Here is a 16,591-nt window from a genome sequence, read left to right on the forward strand (position 1 = left end):
CCTCCACCTACCTCCCCACCTCCCCATCCATCATCTAATCTTATCTATCTCCCCGTATAGACCGGGGCCGTGTAAAGGGAGATGTATATATGGAGAGATATATATATATCTGATGCGGTGACTTCATTTCCTCTCGAGGTTGTATTTCTTCTCCTTCCCTGATAAATCCTCTGTGGTTTAAATAATAGTAATAATAAGGAGCGTGTGGACGAGCAGAGATTTGCTGCTGGCGCTGCCAGCACGTATAGGGCGGGATGTATACATATATAGGGGCGGACATTAAATAACCCCCGTGGGGGAGGGGAACCAGAGGCGACGGCAATTTTCTGCTTTATCATAAGGGATTTTGGGGGGTTCCCCCGCCTGTGGGCGGCGGGACCGGCTGCGGGAGGGGGGCCGGGGGGGAAAGGGGGGAGCTGGGGGCCGGGGGGGCTCCTCACCTTCTGCCTCGCCGCTGCGGGGTGGGGTTTTCTGGGGTTTTTACAGAAAAATGGCCTCCTCCGGTGTAATTCCCCGCGCGCGGGCGGGGGTGCATTAGCGAAAGGGGGGGGGGGAGTTCTGGTGTTCAATTTAATTAAGGGGGGGGGGGAGGAAAAGGGGTGGGGGGGTGGGAAAACACAGACAAAACCCAAGCCAAGTTTCCCAAGTTGGCTTGCCTTTTCTTTTGAGAAATGCGGGAAATCCTCGCGCCTGCCTTTGGGGCTGGGAATTATCGGCTGAACAAAACCGAGCGCTGCCGTTCCCCGTCCCCTGCAACGGGAATTTGGGGCGGGGGGGGGTTGTGTGTGTGTGGAATTTTTTATTTTCAATTCCGGCTTTGCAGCGCCTTGCCTTTGAGACAACACGCCGTCCCCCCAGTGATTTTTTTTTTAATTTATTTTCCGAGCACGAAATAAAAAGAGGGCTCAGGGATGGGGTGCGGGGGGGGGGGGAGAGGGAAAGAGGCGGTTTTCCCTTGGTTTTGTTCGCTGGGAAAATCCCGTTGTGTGGAGGCTCTGCCCGTGCGCGGCTGGTCGTAAAGACATTTTATGAGCAAACAATGAGTGTTTATTGGAACCACATGATTCCAGAAATGGGATCTTTTATTGTTTTCAGACCGAAATCCGTCTGCTCGGCCCCCCCTCCCCGGCTCCCTCCGCCGCCCCCCAGCACCCCCCGGCTGCAGGGCCTGCACCCCCCAACCAGCTTGTAAATATATCGATTTTCTCCTTCCCCTTGACGTATTGTCACCCGTCAGACACTCGCAACGCCGAGAAACATTTTTAGGATGTAGAGCGGGAAGAACGCCGTGATTTATATTCTCCGAGCCGGTTTTGTGGGTTTTTTTGTCTGTTGTTGTTGGGTTGGGTTTTTTTTTTTTTTTTTGGATCCCCGTCTAAAGCAGAGGAAATAAATCGCTGCTTCTATCTGTAACGTCAGGGATTATAGGAAAGTTGCCACGTGTTATTGACATGGACTTTCAGGAAATAATAGATTTTCTTCGACAGAAAGAACTCGGTGCAGAAAAAGAAAAGAAATAGAAGGTTTAAAACGGGAATTCCGCCGTCCCGGGCGCTCCCTGATTTATCCATAGGGGCTTTTTCCCCCTATGCGTTGAGTACGAGCGGGTGAAGGACGCAAAAACACCCCGTGCAACACGAGGAACGTACATTTTATTCGCACGCGTATACATTTCGCACGTATATACCCGCCCGACAACCCCTTTGATACGATCTGCCCCGCGCGTGGGAGTTTATCTCCGCGCTGTAACAGCCCTTTGCCATTAAATATCTATAAATACCGAGCGGGAACGTGTGGGTGGTTTATTATGCCAAATCCGCCGTGTTGTAAGAGCCTGGAAAAACCTGTAACTACAAAGAAATGATTAGAAAGAAGTGATTTCCCAACTTGTCGCGTGAAGGAATTTCGGGTCGGGGAACGAATTAACCCAACTCCCCCCGAAATAATATATGAAATATATATAACTATATTTATATAGGCAACAGCCACCGGCGTTAGGTGCGAGCGGTGAACGCCGCGATGCTGTGATCGGTTTGCGCTGGGGGGTATTTCCCCAATTAATATGAATTTGGGGGGGGGGGTGTGCTTCTACCCGCAGGTTTGTGCAGCAAAGGGGTTTGGTTTGTGTTTTTTTTTTTTTTTTTTTTTTTGTCCCCGAGAGATAAGTTTGCGGAGCTCGGCATGTGGAGGAGAAAAAAAAAAAAAAAAAAAAGGCGAGGGGAGATAAAAAAATTAGTCACAGAGGGGGAAATACACTTTGGGAAGAGACGATGCGTAACATCGAGGGATCAAGACTTTTATTTTTGGCGGAGATAGTTGGAGATCTTGTTACTGTTGTTGGCGGGGGGTTAATCCCTGCAGCTCGCGCCCTCCGGGAAAAAAACGGAGCAAAAAGGGAGAAAAAAAATAATCCCATTTGCAGCGCTGGCGTTTGAGGCCAGGGCTAAAAAAAAAAAAATAAAAGTTACCGAATTCAGCCCTTTCCCCATCGGGTTTGGGGTGGCAGCGGGGAGCTGAAGTGTGGGCTCGGGCTTTGGGAAGAAAAGCGAGGAAATGGGGGCAGAAGCACCCCAAAATGTGAAAAGGGCCATTTTTTAAAGGAGGGGGGAGCGGTGAGACCTCCAGCCTCGGAGGGGGAGGAAGATGCTGGGGAGGAGGAAGGCGCTGGGGAGGAGGAAGGCGCAAAGCGGCCCCGTCTCCCCCCCGCCCCCCCTCCTCCCCAGACACAAACACAATAAAAGGCAGAAATCCCCGAAATTGCGGGTGTCTGGCCGCAGTCTGCAGGGGCCAGGCTGCTCGGGTCGCCTTTGTCGCATGGGGACACACCTTGCTGTAAAAGTCTTTGTCCCCAGACTAAAGACCCCGCGTTTCAATGGGGGGCGGGGAGGGGGGAAATAAAAGGGGAGGGGGGGGGGAGAGACAGGGAGCAAGGCGGAAAAAAAAAAGGGGGGGGGGGGAAACACTAAAAACCGACAAAAAAAACCCTAAACCCCCCTAAAATCAGCCGCCAGAGAAGGTGCCAGGGATGCGGGGGGACGGGGGTCGGTCCCACAGGTGGGGCCCCCCCCCGTCCCTTCTACCCCCCCCCCCCCGAGTGCTGAAATTTCTGCCCGGTTTTGTTTACTTGTTTTGTATACTGCCACCAAGTGACAGAAACCCGCAATTTGTTGCAATTCGGTGCCTTTTCTCCCCCCCGCCCCCCCGCCCCTCTGTTCGTGTGTCTCATTGCGGGGGGGCCCGGGGGGGTTGGTGGTGGGAGACAGGGGCTGGGGTGGGGAGAGGAACCCCCCCCCCGGGGCTGGGAGAGGGTGCGAGGCTTTGCCAAAGCTTCTCCGGCCATAAAACCCCAAATAAATATCACTTTGCAAAGAACTTTTCGGAGCTTTAACGTCGAGGCGCGTGTCCCCCCCCCGACCCCCCAACTCCCCCGAGTCCCCCCAAACCCGCCGAAGTTCCTCACTTGCACTTTCTGTTAATTCAAGGCGGGTTTGGGGTCGGGTTGGGTGGTTTTTTAATTATTATTATTATTATTATTATTATTCCTTTCGCTCCGTGTTACCGGGGTTTAAATCACCCCAATGTACGGGAACTCAGGGAAATAGATAAGGCACTTCACCCCGGGAACGGCGTTTTCCCCCTGAAAATATGAGCGTATTTAAGCAAATCCTGAATATTAAATTGTTGCTCGCTTAAAGAGGATGTAAATGTATAAATTCAACAAAGTGCTCAAGAGGTTGTCTCCAAATATATAGTTTAATTCTGCCTAAGTGATCGCCTCTAAAAAAACCATCATTAAGGCAACTATTATTGTTTCCTGAAGTATTTTTTTTTTTCCCAGCCACCTATGATTAAATTTCTGCCTTCAGATCTGCAGAGAATAAAGGATAAAACTGCCTATAGTTAATGACAACAATTTTTCACTCCTGAGTTATCCTTGCAGAACGCAATAACAACCCCCCTCCTTTTGATTTTTAATCCCTGCACCCAACAGAAGTAATTGCACCTCCGCACAGCCGCACGTATAGATGCACCTATAGAGACCCACCCGCGTGCAGCAAAACGCCGCTTTTTTTTTTTTATCATTTTACGCCACAAAGTCTTGTCCCTGACGGGGGTGACGTCATGAGCGCCACTGGCATCTTGGGTTAATTTTAGGGATTTTCGGGAATATTTCCACTCCGTCACGAAGAGACACACATTTTTAAAAAATATATTCATTAAAAGCTGGAAGGCAGATTTTTTATTGTGTGGTGGTGTTTTTTTTTTTTTCCCGGGGAAAGTTACTACCTGGGCAAGTTTTACCCCGGTTTGGGGGCAAAAAAGGGATTTTCCTGGGTCGGGTTGAATTCACAAAGCCCGTTTATCCCCCCTTTAGCCAAGGAGCCGCCGGGAATGTTTCCGCAGCCGCCAGACACCTCCCCATAAACAAAGCCCCGTTTCCGCAGCCGCCAGACACCTCCCCATAAACAAAGCCCCGCTCCGCGGTTCTGCCGCCCTAAAATATTAGGGATCTTTTTTTTTTGTTTCCTGGCTTTTTTTTTGGGGGGGATGCCCTTCCCGGCGCTGATGAGATTTATTCCGAAGCGCCTTTAATCAGCAAATCCGATGTAAGTGAGGCGGGGTGCCGGGGAGGGGGGGTCCCCCTCTGCTTTTTTCGCCGCTCTTAACTTTTTGCAACGTGGTTTCGCGGTGATTTAAGCCCCGGCGAAGTCCCGTTTCCGCGGGCAGATTTCGGTGCTGCCGCCTTTTGTTGGGCTGAGATTCGCCAATAAATCTGGGAAGGAGAAAAATAATGAAATCAATCACACTCCCCCCCTATGAAAAAGAATATTTGCGAATTAAAAACCTCCTCGGGTCGCGAGATCCAGGCGGGGAAAAATCCAAATAAAGGTTTAAAAGTGGCAGAAAGCGCTTTCCAGCCCCGGCCGAAAGGAGAGGGATACACTTCAGAAGTAGGAGCAGATTAATTTCTCTTCCCCACACACCTCCCGCTTTCCTGGCCAGCAGACATGTGTTTTGACAATTGCCAGAATTCTCCTTTTTTTTTTTTTTTTTTACCTTCCAACCCCTGGAAATGTGGGCAGCGACTGGGAGGTTTTGCAAGCGAGAAACCCCCATCTTTTTCTTTTTTTTTCCCCATTATTATCATCATAATATTATTTTTTTTTCGCGCTGAGCGTCGCAACTTGCAGGGAGTCGCCCTGAACTTTTGGTGCACTTTCCTAAAGCGACTCTGAGAATTAACTAAAGGCAACAAGAACACGTTTAAGGCCATTTCACTCCACCACGCTGCAAAAAAAAAAATAAAAATAATAAATCAATAGGAAAAAGCAAAGAAATGACTCGTCCGGGCAACTCTAGGGGCGATGCGCGGGGTGGTAAATACTCTTCTTTATCCACCTAGGGCGGAAAAAATACAAGGAAAGGGGTTTGCGGAGGTTTGCGTTAAAAAAAAATAGCAGAAAGGGCGCTGGTTGGGGGGTTTTCAGCCCTTCTTCGGGGAAAGATATGGGGGGGAAAGGGGTGTTTTCGCTAATTATGGCTTGGCGCATCTCGGTGCAGAAAATGCCTTTTAATTAGCACAGAAAGCCCCCAAACAGGCCACCCCCTTCCAAACGCGGCGGCTGCAGCGCCGGGATCAAACTTGAAATAGGCGATGAAGCTGTGAATAGAAGTATTCAGGGGAAGGAAGGAGAGATTTCATCTCTCTTTTTTTTTTTTAATTAAGAGCTGCCCAGACTCTGACTCCGAGGTTGTAATTACAGAGAATAGAGGCGGCTCCAAAACAATGCGAGCCATTTCGGGCTGGGGAGAGGTAGAGAAACCTCCACGCGAACCACCACCACAGCGGTCTTGTTATCCTCTCGCCCCCTTTTTTTTTTTTTTTTTTGGGGGGGGGTGTTGTTACCCCTATTTTATTTTTTCTTGTATTTTTTTTAAGCGTTATTTACAGCCAACAGCACTATTTGCCTAGGAAAACCCTGTTGTAAAGAGCAGAATAAATTCCCAGCGAAAGACCCAAATAAATAATTAGGACTCACGTGTGCCATAAATGTCAAGTTAAAAAAAAAAGGCAAAGGGGAGGGGGGGAGGCAGAGATCCCAGATAGAAGGTGAAATCAGTTTAAATAAAAAGGCTTTTAATGGCATCGCTTGTATTTACCTCTAAGAGCTTCCAGTAGTTAATCAGACGGGAGCGCGCAGCCCCACGGAGATGTGGGGTGGGTGGGTGCGCGTGTGCCTTACACACGCGGAGGTGTGGGTGTTTGGGGGGGGGGGGGCGTAAGGGTAAGGGTGCCCCCCCTTAGTGCATCCCCAAAGAGACATTTTTGCAGCAGTTTGCAGAAAAACACCCCCTCCTGCTTGAATAATTTTAATTTTAAGGGGGGGGGGGGGTGTAGTGGCTCCATGCCCCGAGCGGGTGGGCACCTCCCAACCCCCGACCACGACACGCGTGGGGGGGGGGAGCCCCGTCTCTTGGCCCACGCCGGGATCAACCCAAGTGGGCAACGTGGCTGGGGAAAAAAGGAGCAAATCCCCCCCCCCCCCCCAAAAAAAAGAAAAGCCCGAGCGGCTGCAGGGCTGGACTGCAGCGCTGCCAGGAGCGGTGCTGCGCAGGAGGGGCGGGGGGGGGACACCGATTTGGATTTGTTTCCTTTCAGTAATTACTGAGGGATAGAAAACACATGTGTTGGGATTGCGTTTGTTTTTTTTTTTTAAGCCTTTTTTTTTCCCCCCTAAATCAGTTCATCAATTCGCTAATATAGCTGGGAGGGGGAGGAAATCTCCCGACACATATTTTTTCTTCCTAATTTTTTTTTTCCCCCTTCTCTGTATGAGCATCAGTGGGGGAGAGGAAAAAAGAAGGGGGGGCTGAATATGGCTTATGAGTGGTGAATGTTATTTCAGATTTCTATGGGCGCTTTTCTTTTCTGGGAACAAAGAGCAACTCCTATTAAAGAGCTACTCGAAGACTTGTACATATTTCTACTGCTGTGTAGCACTTTTAATAAAACATCTGTTCTTGCTTCTGCTGATGAGTTTACATAATTGTTTGCAGACCAATTTAACCAGAAAGCGCCCCACATATTCCCTCTACATGTTTTCATGGGGGAAAAAATAAATACCTTTTTGGTAGTGACATATCTTGATGAAATACTTTCGAGAAATCCCCAAACTGCTAGAAAATATCAAGGGGGGGGGGGGGGGAATACCCAGTGCATTCAAAACGTGAGGCTGAGGAACTGCAATGAGTAAAACACACTTTAATGATGCCTCATTTGTATTTGTAGGAGCTTTTGGGGTGGTTGTGCTCTATTTTTTTTTACTCACCCCCTCCCCTCCCTCTCCCTCCCCCCCCCCTCCCCCCGAAACCGGATTTTTAACGTGGGGAGAGGATTCTATTTTAAGTTTCTTTACGGCAGCTGGTTTCTGTTCACTATAAATCGACCAGACTTTTAAGACTTGCCCTCTGTTTAGAGAAGTAATAAAACACTTAACTTTCTCGACTCCTAGTCACACGGTTATCACACAGGTCTCCGCCACCACAGCCCCCGAGCACCTATACAAAGAACAACAACACAAGGGGGGGGGGGGGGGAGCAAAAAAAGAATACCCCCAACTAAAAAAAAAAAATAAAAATAGCAAACCCCAGGAGGAGCCCTGCCAGAAACTCCTCCAAACTTTGGCCAGGCTGGCGGGGGGCTGGCACCCTTCCCTGGGTGCCACTCCCCACCTCAGTCCGCCCCGGCCAAGGTCCACCCCACCCCGCTGCAGCTACTTCTCATTTACTCGCCAAATTACCTCGGGCCGCGAGCAATACGTAAGGTAAGACAAGACGCCAATAACTGCAAAGCTCTCGCCCATCCATCTCGCCCTCCGGCCCGGCTGTCGGACCTGGGCGACGGGTTGCTCTCGGGGGGCAAGCGCTGCCTCCCGGGGTGCCCCTGCCCTGGAAGGGCTCGGGGGAGACGTGCCCGTGGCTACTGGTATTTTGCAAGGCAGCCCTGGCTCTGCGGCTGAGAGTGCCTCTGCCCGGGGGGGGCTCAAGAGCTCAGCAGAAGGCGGAAAAAAAAAATTAAAATAATACTAAAAAAAAAAAAATATATAACAAAGCAGAGAATGCCCCCAGCCATGGCACTTCTTTCCCAGTTTCCCTATTTGCTCCGGCTCCAGAGGTCCCCGGGCGGGCTCTGGGGCGAGGGCGGCGGGGCAAGCGCAAGCCAGCCGCAGCTGGCCCGGGGGGAAGCGCCCGCGGCCGCCCGAGCCCTCCCGGGCCGGCGGAGGTGGGAGCCCGGCCGCTCCCCAGCAAGGTACATGGGCGAAATACGCTGGTGCGCACTTCCAGCGCCCTCCTTTTCGGCTCCAAACTTTATTTTTTCCCCTAGTGACACTCAGGGGAAGCCTTAACGTTATAGAAGATGAATACACGAGCTTTTTTTTTTCCAGTTGTAGTCGCGTTTATGGTTTTATTGCTACCATTGATTACTTTGCTTTGTTACACAGAGGAAAAAGAGCATAAAATCCGCTGGCATCCGGGTTCCTGTTATAGCTGGGGAAAAAATATACACCCCCCCACCCCTTCTTTGTCAGCTAAAATCTTTTAGGGATACATCGCTAAAAAGGGAATGAAGTCCATTGACTGAGGGCAAGACAAACACATACTCCAGTTCGGAATTTGAGGTGTGCACCCACAAACCTTCCTCTCCCCAGCCCCCCGCACCCTGACATTTGAAATAAAACCGTGGGCACGATGGAGGGTTTTTTTTAAAAAAAAAAAAAAAAAACACAAACCCACACAACAACCCAGCCCCACGCAGAGGAGGCCAGGGTTCCCCTGCCATAATTGAATTTTTAAATAGCAAGCCACCAGGATGATAAAGACACCTCGCAATATTTACAGATCAGCAGGTATGTTTTACATTTAAGGGGCAATTTATGGCTCTAGATTGAAATTAAAATTAGATTAGCTGTCTTCATTTCAATTAGTTCTAGGTGCAATCTACCCAGAGAAGAGAGAATATGATCCCCCCTTTCATCTAACTCAATATTTGCAATAGAAGTTGCCCAATCACTTGTAAATATCTGCAACTGTAAATCGCAGCAAACACAAGCACGAGGTTGCGTCCCCAGCCCGGGCTCCCCATCGCTCGCCATTCCACATAGAAACCCTTTTTTTTTTTTTGCTGTTGCCGTAGTTGTTGTGGAAAATGTAAATATCCTCTAGCACTGCAAATTAGCAGGGAAGCCTTTGAGGGGAGAAATGTCAAAGTAGAGGAGAAATCCAACTTCCAGGCTAGCGGGAGTTGGCAATGTTGGGTGTTGCTTTTCTGCCGTGTCTTTTTCTTGTTCTTTTTTTTTTTTTTTTTTTTTTTTTCGTTCTCCCCTCCCCAGGACACACTTTGGGAAGGCTCTCAAACACGTTATCAATCGGAAGTCGCCATGTTTTCCCCCCTCGCTTTATGTAATATTTTCTCATCAGGAGCACAACCATTTGATTCCATCACAGTGACAAAGGAGAGCAAGAAGGGGGGTGGGGGGGTGGGGGGGGAAGGAGGGTAATTTATGGCTTAATATTCTGTGGGCGTCTGAGATTTATCCCTGTGAATTCTGAGCTGCTTTATCACGAGATATTAAGCAAACATTTCTTGAAAAGAAAAGAAAAACACAACAAACAACCAAACCACAACCAACCCCCCTGCGCAGACGCGGGGACGGTGCTCCCGAACCTCGGTGTCCGCCGGCAGAAAAGGGGGGCGCGGGGGGACGGGGGGGGGAGGAAAAGTTAAGCCTGGCTTAAGAATTTTGGGCCCCCCCCATCCCCATCCCTCCCCCCCCCCCCGCCCCCCAGCCCTGCCTCCAGCAGCGCTCCCCTCCCCACCGCATCCTCCCCATCCCCCGGCAGCCCGGGGGTGCCGGGGGGGTTTTGGGGGTGCAGGACTTACTTCCATGCCCACTTAGTTTCAACTAGGGAATCCGGAGCAGCAAAAGCAATTTTTTCCCTTTTTGACACCCGCCTCCCCATTGGCTCCCCCGGGTCAGCTGACTTTGTCATTTTGTCTGTCCTGGAGCAGAGCCTTCCCTATAACAATCTAGTTCAGACTACAAACTGGAGACAGAAATAAATATTAAAGAAATCACACAGCCAGGTGTAGAGGACGATATGAATTCCTATTTCACCAACCCATCTCTGTCCTGCCACCTAACCGGTGGCCAAGAGGTGCTCCCCAACGTAGCCCTCAATTCCACTGCCTATGACCCTGTCAGGCATTTTTCTACTTATGGAGCAGCCGTTGCTCAAAACCGGATTTATTCTTCTCCTTTTTATTCACCGCAAGATAATGTTGTGTTTAGCTCCAGCCGAGGACCTTATGACTATGGATCTAACGCTTTTTACCAAGAAAAAGACATGCTTTCTAGCTGCAGGCAAAATTCTATGGGACATAATACACAGACATCAATCGCACAGGATTTTACCAGTGACCAAAACAGGAACACTTCGCAAGAACAAAAAACTAGCATTCAGATATACCCATGGATGCAGCGTATGAACTCCCACAGTGGTAAGTTTTACAGCTCGGAGATATAAATTAAATAAACTGAACCATCTTTACGACCTTCTCCCTAGCAGAACAGGCTGAGCGACTTTTTATGGCCCCATAAAAACAATAATATAGCTCCTTCACAGTTGCAGCTACAGGCCTTTTATTTGTTAAGTTGTTGCAAGCAAATATGGCTTGTTATGCTCTTTCTAATTAAAAGACTTCGAGAGTGTAAAATATCTATAATAAAGTGCAGCGAGCTCTGCTCGGGAGTTAAGCACAAAATATTACCGGGGTAAACCCAAGTTTTAATGAGGGGTGCGGGGGAGGGCGGCGGGGCGGCTTCCCCGCACCAAGAGGGGCCGGGGGAAGCTCCCACTCCCCCCCCCCCGCCCCGCTCCCCAAATCCTCCAATTGGCCGCAATAACGGGGGGAAAAGAAGCGGGGGAGCAGCATCCCGGGAGAAAACGCCCCGGGAGAAAACGCTGCGCTCACTTAATGCAAAAAATTGAGATTTTTTTTTTGGGGGGGGGGGGGTGTGGGTGGTTTTTTTTTTTCCCCCCGGGGGGGGGGAGGCGGGGTGGGGGGTGGGGGGGGAGGAGCGGGGCGGGCGCGGGGTTGCGGCGGTGGGGGGTGCCCCCCCCCCGGGCGTTCCAGCGGGCTGACGGTCCTTAGTCTGTTTTGTCTCGGCGTCCTTAGGAGTGGGCTACGGGGCCGACCGCCGGCGGGGCCGCCAGATCTACTCCGGTACCAGACCTGGAGCTGGAGAAGGAATTCCACTTCAACCGGTACCTGACCCGGCGGAGGCGGATCGAGATCGCCAACGCTCTCTGCCTGACGGAGCGGCAGATCAAAATCTGGTTCCAAAACCGGCGGATGAAATGGAAAAAAGAAAGTAATTTGAGTTCAACCCTCTCCGGAGCGGGGGGGGGACCGCCGCCGCCGCCGCCGACAGCTTGGCCAAGGAGGAGAAGCGAGAAGAGACAGAGGAGGAGAAGCAGAAGGAGTGAAAAAGTGACAGCTCGGCGGCAGGGCCCCCCCCGACCCCCCCACCCCGTATTTATCACTGGCACAATGTTTGGCTACGTTAAAAAAAAAAAAATTAATAATTGGGGGGGGGTTAAAAAAAATAAGGTGGAAATGCGGACACCCCCTCCCCAGCGCTACACAGCCCCCCCCCGCTCTCCCCAGTGGCCCCCCCACCCCGCACACACATCTCCGCCATCGCCTATTTATCTAACTCGGGATAAGACTGTTTCAAGCCGCACACTCCCCCCCACCTCAATCCCTCCGCCTTCCCCCCCCCCCAAATTGGGCACCCACCCTCCGCTGTGCCGGGTGGGACTCTGCCCAGCTTCCCCCCCCCGGCCAGAGCAATTCTTCCTCCCCTGGTGAAAAATCTGATTTCCCTGAGAAAGCTCCTTCCCCCCAGTAGCAGATACCTGGGCTCATCACTGCATACTACAAACTGTGACAGTTTCTGTGTGAATATTTTTAACTGTGTTTGTGGTACCTGTATTTATATTTATGTTTAGCACTGTAATGTTCCACAGTATAAAGTGAATGGAGTTCTATAGCAGTAGAAAAGGAAAAAAAAAAAATAAAATAACCCCCCTCCTTGTGTTACGCCCTCTCATGTATAAAGGTCATGTCCAGAGGACTATGTTGAGTATTTAATAAAAACTGAATATTATTTTTAAAGTTTATAGAATGGCCTCTGAGCTTCAGTTGAAACCTTTCGTGTTGCTAAGAGCCTGTTAGAAAGTTCACTTATCTTCTGTGTGTTGTTCCTGAAAATCAGCCTCCTCTCCCCTTTTTCTCCCTCCTCCGTACCTCTCTCATTCAAGAGTATTCCAAAAAAGAAAAAAAAAAAAAAAGGGGGGGGGGAGGGAAAATTACATTTTGCTTTGTCTCCTTGAATTAGTCTTGTTACTGTATTGTTCGGTGGCATCAGGAATCTATGCCATACCTCTCGCTTCATGATTAAAAATGGATTTCCAAAGTTCAAAACAGTATATATTTCTTATTGCACCCTCCTCAGTCAAACGCCAGGTCAAAGGTTCTGCTTCTTTTTTTTATTAATTTGATTTAATTTGAGCTCTACGCAGCTGAGAATCCCCCAGCTCTGCGGAAGGACCCACTTCCCCCCCTCCCCGACTCTATTTCGACCCAATAAACCTTTCCAGGGAGGGGGGGGAGGCACTTTTATCCAGCGACTCATCCTTAGGAGATCGGAAATTGTGGATATAACGCCGGGAAACAAACCCCGCTGCTGTGGATCGCAGGCTCGGATAACCCATCGCGAAGGCTGGATGAAAAAAACCTGCATTTTTCTCGCCTCTTTGTCACTGCTCTCATATCTGCTGGGCTGTTCAGTAGGTAGCACTTAGCCAGGGGTGATATTTCCCTGGAAGCAGCGTAGTTTTTTAATGAAACAACCAGGATTTGGTGCTAAGTGGCCATAACCAGGAAGAAAAAGAGAAAAGAAAAAAAAAAAGGGGGAGAGAAAAAAAAAAAAGCAGCCTGGGGAGATTTTTTCCAGCCCATCCTTTGCTCGTCTGCAGCCTGGAATGTGCAGGCGATTTTTACAAGGCGCAGGAAAGACGGGAAAAAAAAAAAAAAAAAAGGAAAAAGAAAAAAGAAATCTCTGTTAAAACGAAAGAAAAGAAGGAACCAGCACCAAGAACCAGGAGCCAAGAGCGTTTTGCAAGAGGGTGACGACCTGGCCGGGGAGCAGGAGGCTCCCTGGGTGTAAACCGGTTTGAAATGCCAAGATAAAAAAAAAAAGGACAAAAAAAACCCCCTAACCCCCCCCATCCTCAAGCCCCCGTCTGGGACCCGGCGCCTACAGAGCGAGCGGCGGCGATGCGCACCCCCCCGCCGCACCCGGGCACGTCTCTCGGCTGCGCACCCGCGGGAAGGCGAACGTGCGGGGCAGCGCGCTGGGGGCGGGGGGGGGCCGGGGCTGCCGCTCTCCCCCCGCGCCCCCCCCCGCCCCGGCTCCGGAGCAGAAGGGAGGGCTGGAAATTCAGGCTGGAAGGTATTTATTCCCCCCCCCCCGCCCTTTGAAGAGGGGCTGGTTTCTCCGGCCGGCGGCGGCGGAGGACGATCCAGGCTTCTGGCAGCAATAAATTGCGGGGGGGGCTGTGCGGGGAGGGGGGGGGAAGGCACCAGGAATGTAAACTTTGGCGCATCGGAGGAGCTCGTGGGCGAGGAGCAGCCCCTGCAGAACGCTCGGGAGCTTCCCCGCCCGCCACCGCTCCCCCAAACCCGGGAAGGCGCTTCCCGCGCCCCCCCCCCGCCCGGCGAATCTCCGCGCAAATCGGAAAGAAATGACAAATGAGGCGGAGGGAACGCGCTGCTGCGCGCTGCGCCCCCCCCCCCCCCCGCCCCCAGCGTCGGGAGGGAAAGGAAAAAAAATGAATGGCTTTTTTTATTTTGCCCCTACCCGCGCAGCTGCGATTTTGGGACGGAGGCGACAAAGCGCGCAAAAATGCGCGGGGAAAAAAAAAAATTAAAAAAAAAAGGGGAAAAACCCGGTTTGAAAATCGCGGAGCGGTGCGCGGAGGGAGCTCGCAGGCAGCCCTCCCCCTCCGCGGGGGGCGGCGCGGTGCGCGGCGGGGCGCGGAGCGGCGGTGCGGTGCCGCGGAGCAGCGCTAGGTGCCGCTGCCGCCTCGCCGTCCCGCGGCGCGCTCCGCCCGCGCTCCCCCGCGCACCCCCGGCGCCTTCCGCGGGCGCCCATCAATAACCCGCCCCGGGGTCAGGGAGGCGGATTGATGAGTGGCCGGCGCCGTCACGTGACGCCACTTAAATATCCCATATTTGGGCAGCGCGGAGAGGGGGAAAAAGAAAGAAGAATCCCCACCTATAAATTCTGCACTTTAGGAGGAACAAAACGCGCCCCCCCCACCCCTGAACTTCAAAGGGCCACAAATCACCCTAATCAAAGCGGTTAAAAAAAAAAAAAAAAGAGGAAAAAAAGGGGGGGGTAAGGGGGGGAGAGGAAAAAACAGAAGAAAAAAGAGGAAAAAAAAGAAGAAAAAAGAGGAAGGACAGAGGGAAGAAAGAGGAAAAAAGGGGAAAAGGAGAAAAAAGAGGAAAAAAGGGGAAAAGAGAAAAAAGAGGTAAAAAGAGGAAAAGAAAGAGAAAAAAGAGGAAAAGAAAGAGGAAAAAGAGGAAAAAGGAGGAGAAAGAGGAAAAAGGAGGAAAAAGAGGAAAGAAAGAGGAAAAAAGAGGAAAAGAAAGAGGAAAAAAGAGGAAACGAAAGAGAAAAAGGAGGAAAAGAAAGAGGAAAAAAGAGGAAAAGAGAAAAAAGAGGAAAAGAAAGAGGAAAAAAGAGGAACGAAAGAGAAAAAAGAGGAAAAGAAAGAGGAAAAAAGAGGAAAAAGAGAAAAAAAGAGGAAAAGAAAGAGGAAAAAAGAGGAAAAAGAGAAAAAAGAGAGAAAAGACAACAAGAGAAAAAGAGGAAAAGAGGAAAAGAGGCAAAGAAAGGAAAAAGAGGAAAAAAGAAAGAGGAAAAACGAGGAAAAAGAGGAAAAAAGGAGGAAAAAGGAGAGGAAAAGGCGCCCCCTCCCAAATTTTCTCCCCCCTTCTTGTATTTATTTTTTCCTCCCCTCCTCCGCCATGAGTTCTTACGTCGCCAACTCCTTTTATAAGCAAAGTCCCACCGTTCCTGCCTATGCCATGCAAAGTTATGGAAATTATGGAAGTGTGCCCGAGGTTCCGCCGCCCAGGTACCGCTACAGCGGCTCGGAGCTGAGCATCGCCCTCCCCTCCTCCGGGGCTGCCACCTCCCCGGGCGCGGACATGGCTGCAGCCCCCCCAGCTAACCCCCAGCGCCCTTCCTGCACCGTCATGGGCTCTTCGGGGCATCCTCTGGCCAGAGAGGAGCAAGCATCCCTAAATCCCGGGATTTACAGTCAGAAGAGTGCTAACACGGCGCTGGAGGAGAGATCTAAGGGCTCGGGTGAAATCAAAGCCGAGCCCGTGCCAACAGCACAACAAGGAGGACCACAACTGCAGCAGCACCCACCTCCACAAATTTACCCCTGGATGACCAAACTGCACATGAGCCATGGTAAAACTTTCACTTCTTGATTTTTGTTTCGCAGGAATTTTTTTTTTTTTTTTTTTTTTTGCCTTGGGTTTTTATAGGCCATACGGGGCAAATAATAAAAAACCTGAGGTCGTAAATTTTACGACTAAGGCATCAATTGCTCGTAAAACTGTCCACTAAAAGGCTTAGAGGCTATATACGCCCAAATTTATGACAGCATAATTGGATCATAGAAACAAAACGTGTATAAAAGGCAATATTCCATTTTTTTGGGAAGGGGGGGTTAAAAATAACTTGAAATACACATGTTCTTTGAGGGCGAGCTTTAAAAAAACCGACACCAGAAGCGAAGGTGGAGGGAGAGCGTGCAGAGATTTTCCCCCTCCGCCTTCCCAGGGCTGAAAGGGGGGGGGAAAAAAGAGACAAGCTCCCCAAGAAAAGATATTTCCCTCCTTTGTACACTTCCTTATTGTCCGAGAGGAAACAGGTTCACTTCTGGCTCATCTACATGCGTTTGATCTGGGCTTCGGGAAGGAAGGGGGGGACTCGGGGGGCTGAAGGTGTTGGGGAATGGAGGATTTCTGGCTGCTTCACTCCCTGCGTGCCCACAGCCCCGGCAAACTTCTGTGTATTCTAGATTTGTAACCGGGTTTTATCCTCTGAAAAAAAAATTATAATAAAAAAATCTAAAATCCACCCAGAATTGCTTTGGCTTTTCATGCGGTGTCTTCCCTTTTTATTTTTTTATTTTTTACTTTTTTATATTTTTATTTTCCCCAGAAACGGACGGTAAACGCTCCCGCACCAGCTACACCCGCTACCAAACTCTGGAACTAGAGAAAGAATTTCATTTTAACAGATACCTGACCCGGCGGAGGCGCATTGAGATCGCCAACAACCTCTGCCTGAACGAGAGACAGATCAAAATCTGGTTTCAAAACCGGAGGATGAAGTGGAAGAAAGATTCCAAGTTGAAAAGCAAAGAGGCTCTTTAG

General features: G+C 50.3%; 2 protein-coding genes across 2 annotated transcripts; both read left to right on the top strand.

Annotated features, from left to right (window-relative positions):
• The first annotated feature begins 10,161 nt into the window (after positions 1–10,161).
• HOXC6 (homeobox C6) lies at positions 10,162–11,550 on the top strand. Its single transcript, XM_059832737.1, is given in 4 exon segments — positions 10,162–10,561; positions 11,240–11,285; positions 11,287–11,473; positions 11,476–11,550. Coding segments are annotated over 4 exon segments (708 nt in total).
• A 3,613-nt stretch (positions 11,551–15,163) lies between these two features.
• On the top strand, positions 15,164–16,591 carry HOXC5 (homeobox C5). The gene is made up of 2 exons (XM_009814811.2): positions 15,164–15,617; positions 16,377–16,591. Exons 1-2 carry the CDS (start codon positions 15,164–15,166, stop codon positions 16,589–16,591), a joined length of 669 nt encoding a protein of 222 aa, XP_009813113.2.

The sequence above is a fragment of the Gavia stellata genome, chromosome 36 (genome assembly GCF_030936135.1).
Source record: "Gavia stellata isolate bGavSte3 chromosome 36, bGavSte3.hap2, whole genome shotgun sequence".
NCBI classification, from domain to species: domain Eukaryota; kingdom Metazoa; phylum Chordata; class Aves; order Gaviiformes; family Gaviidae; genus Gavia; species Gavia stellata.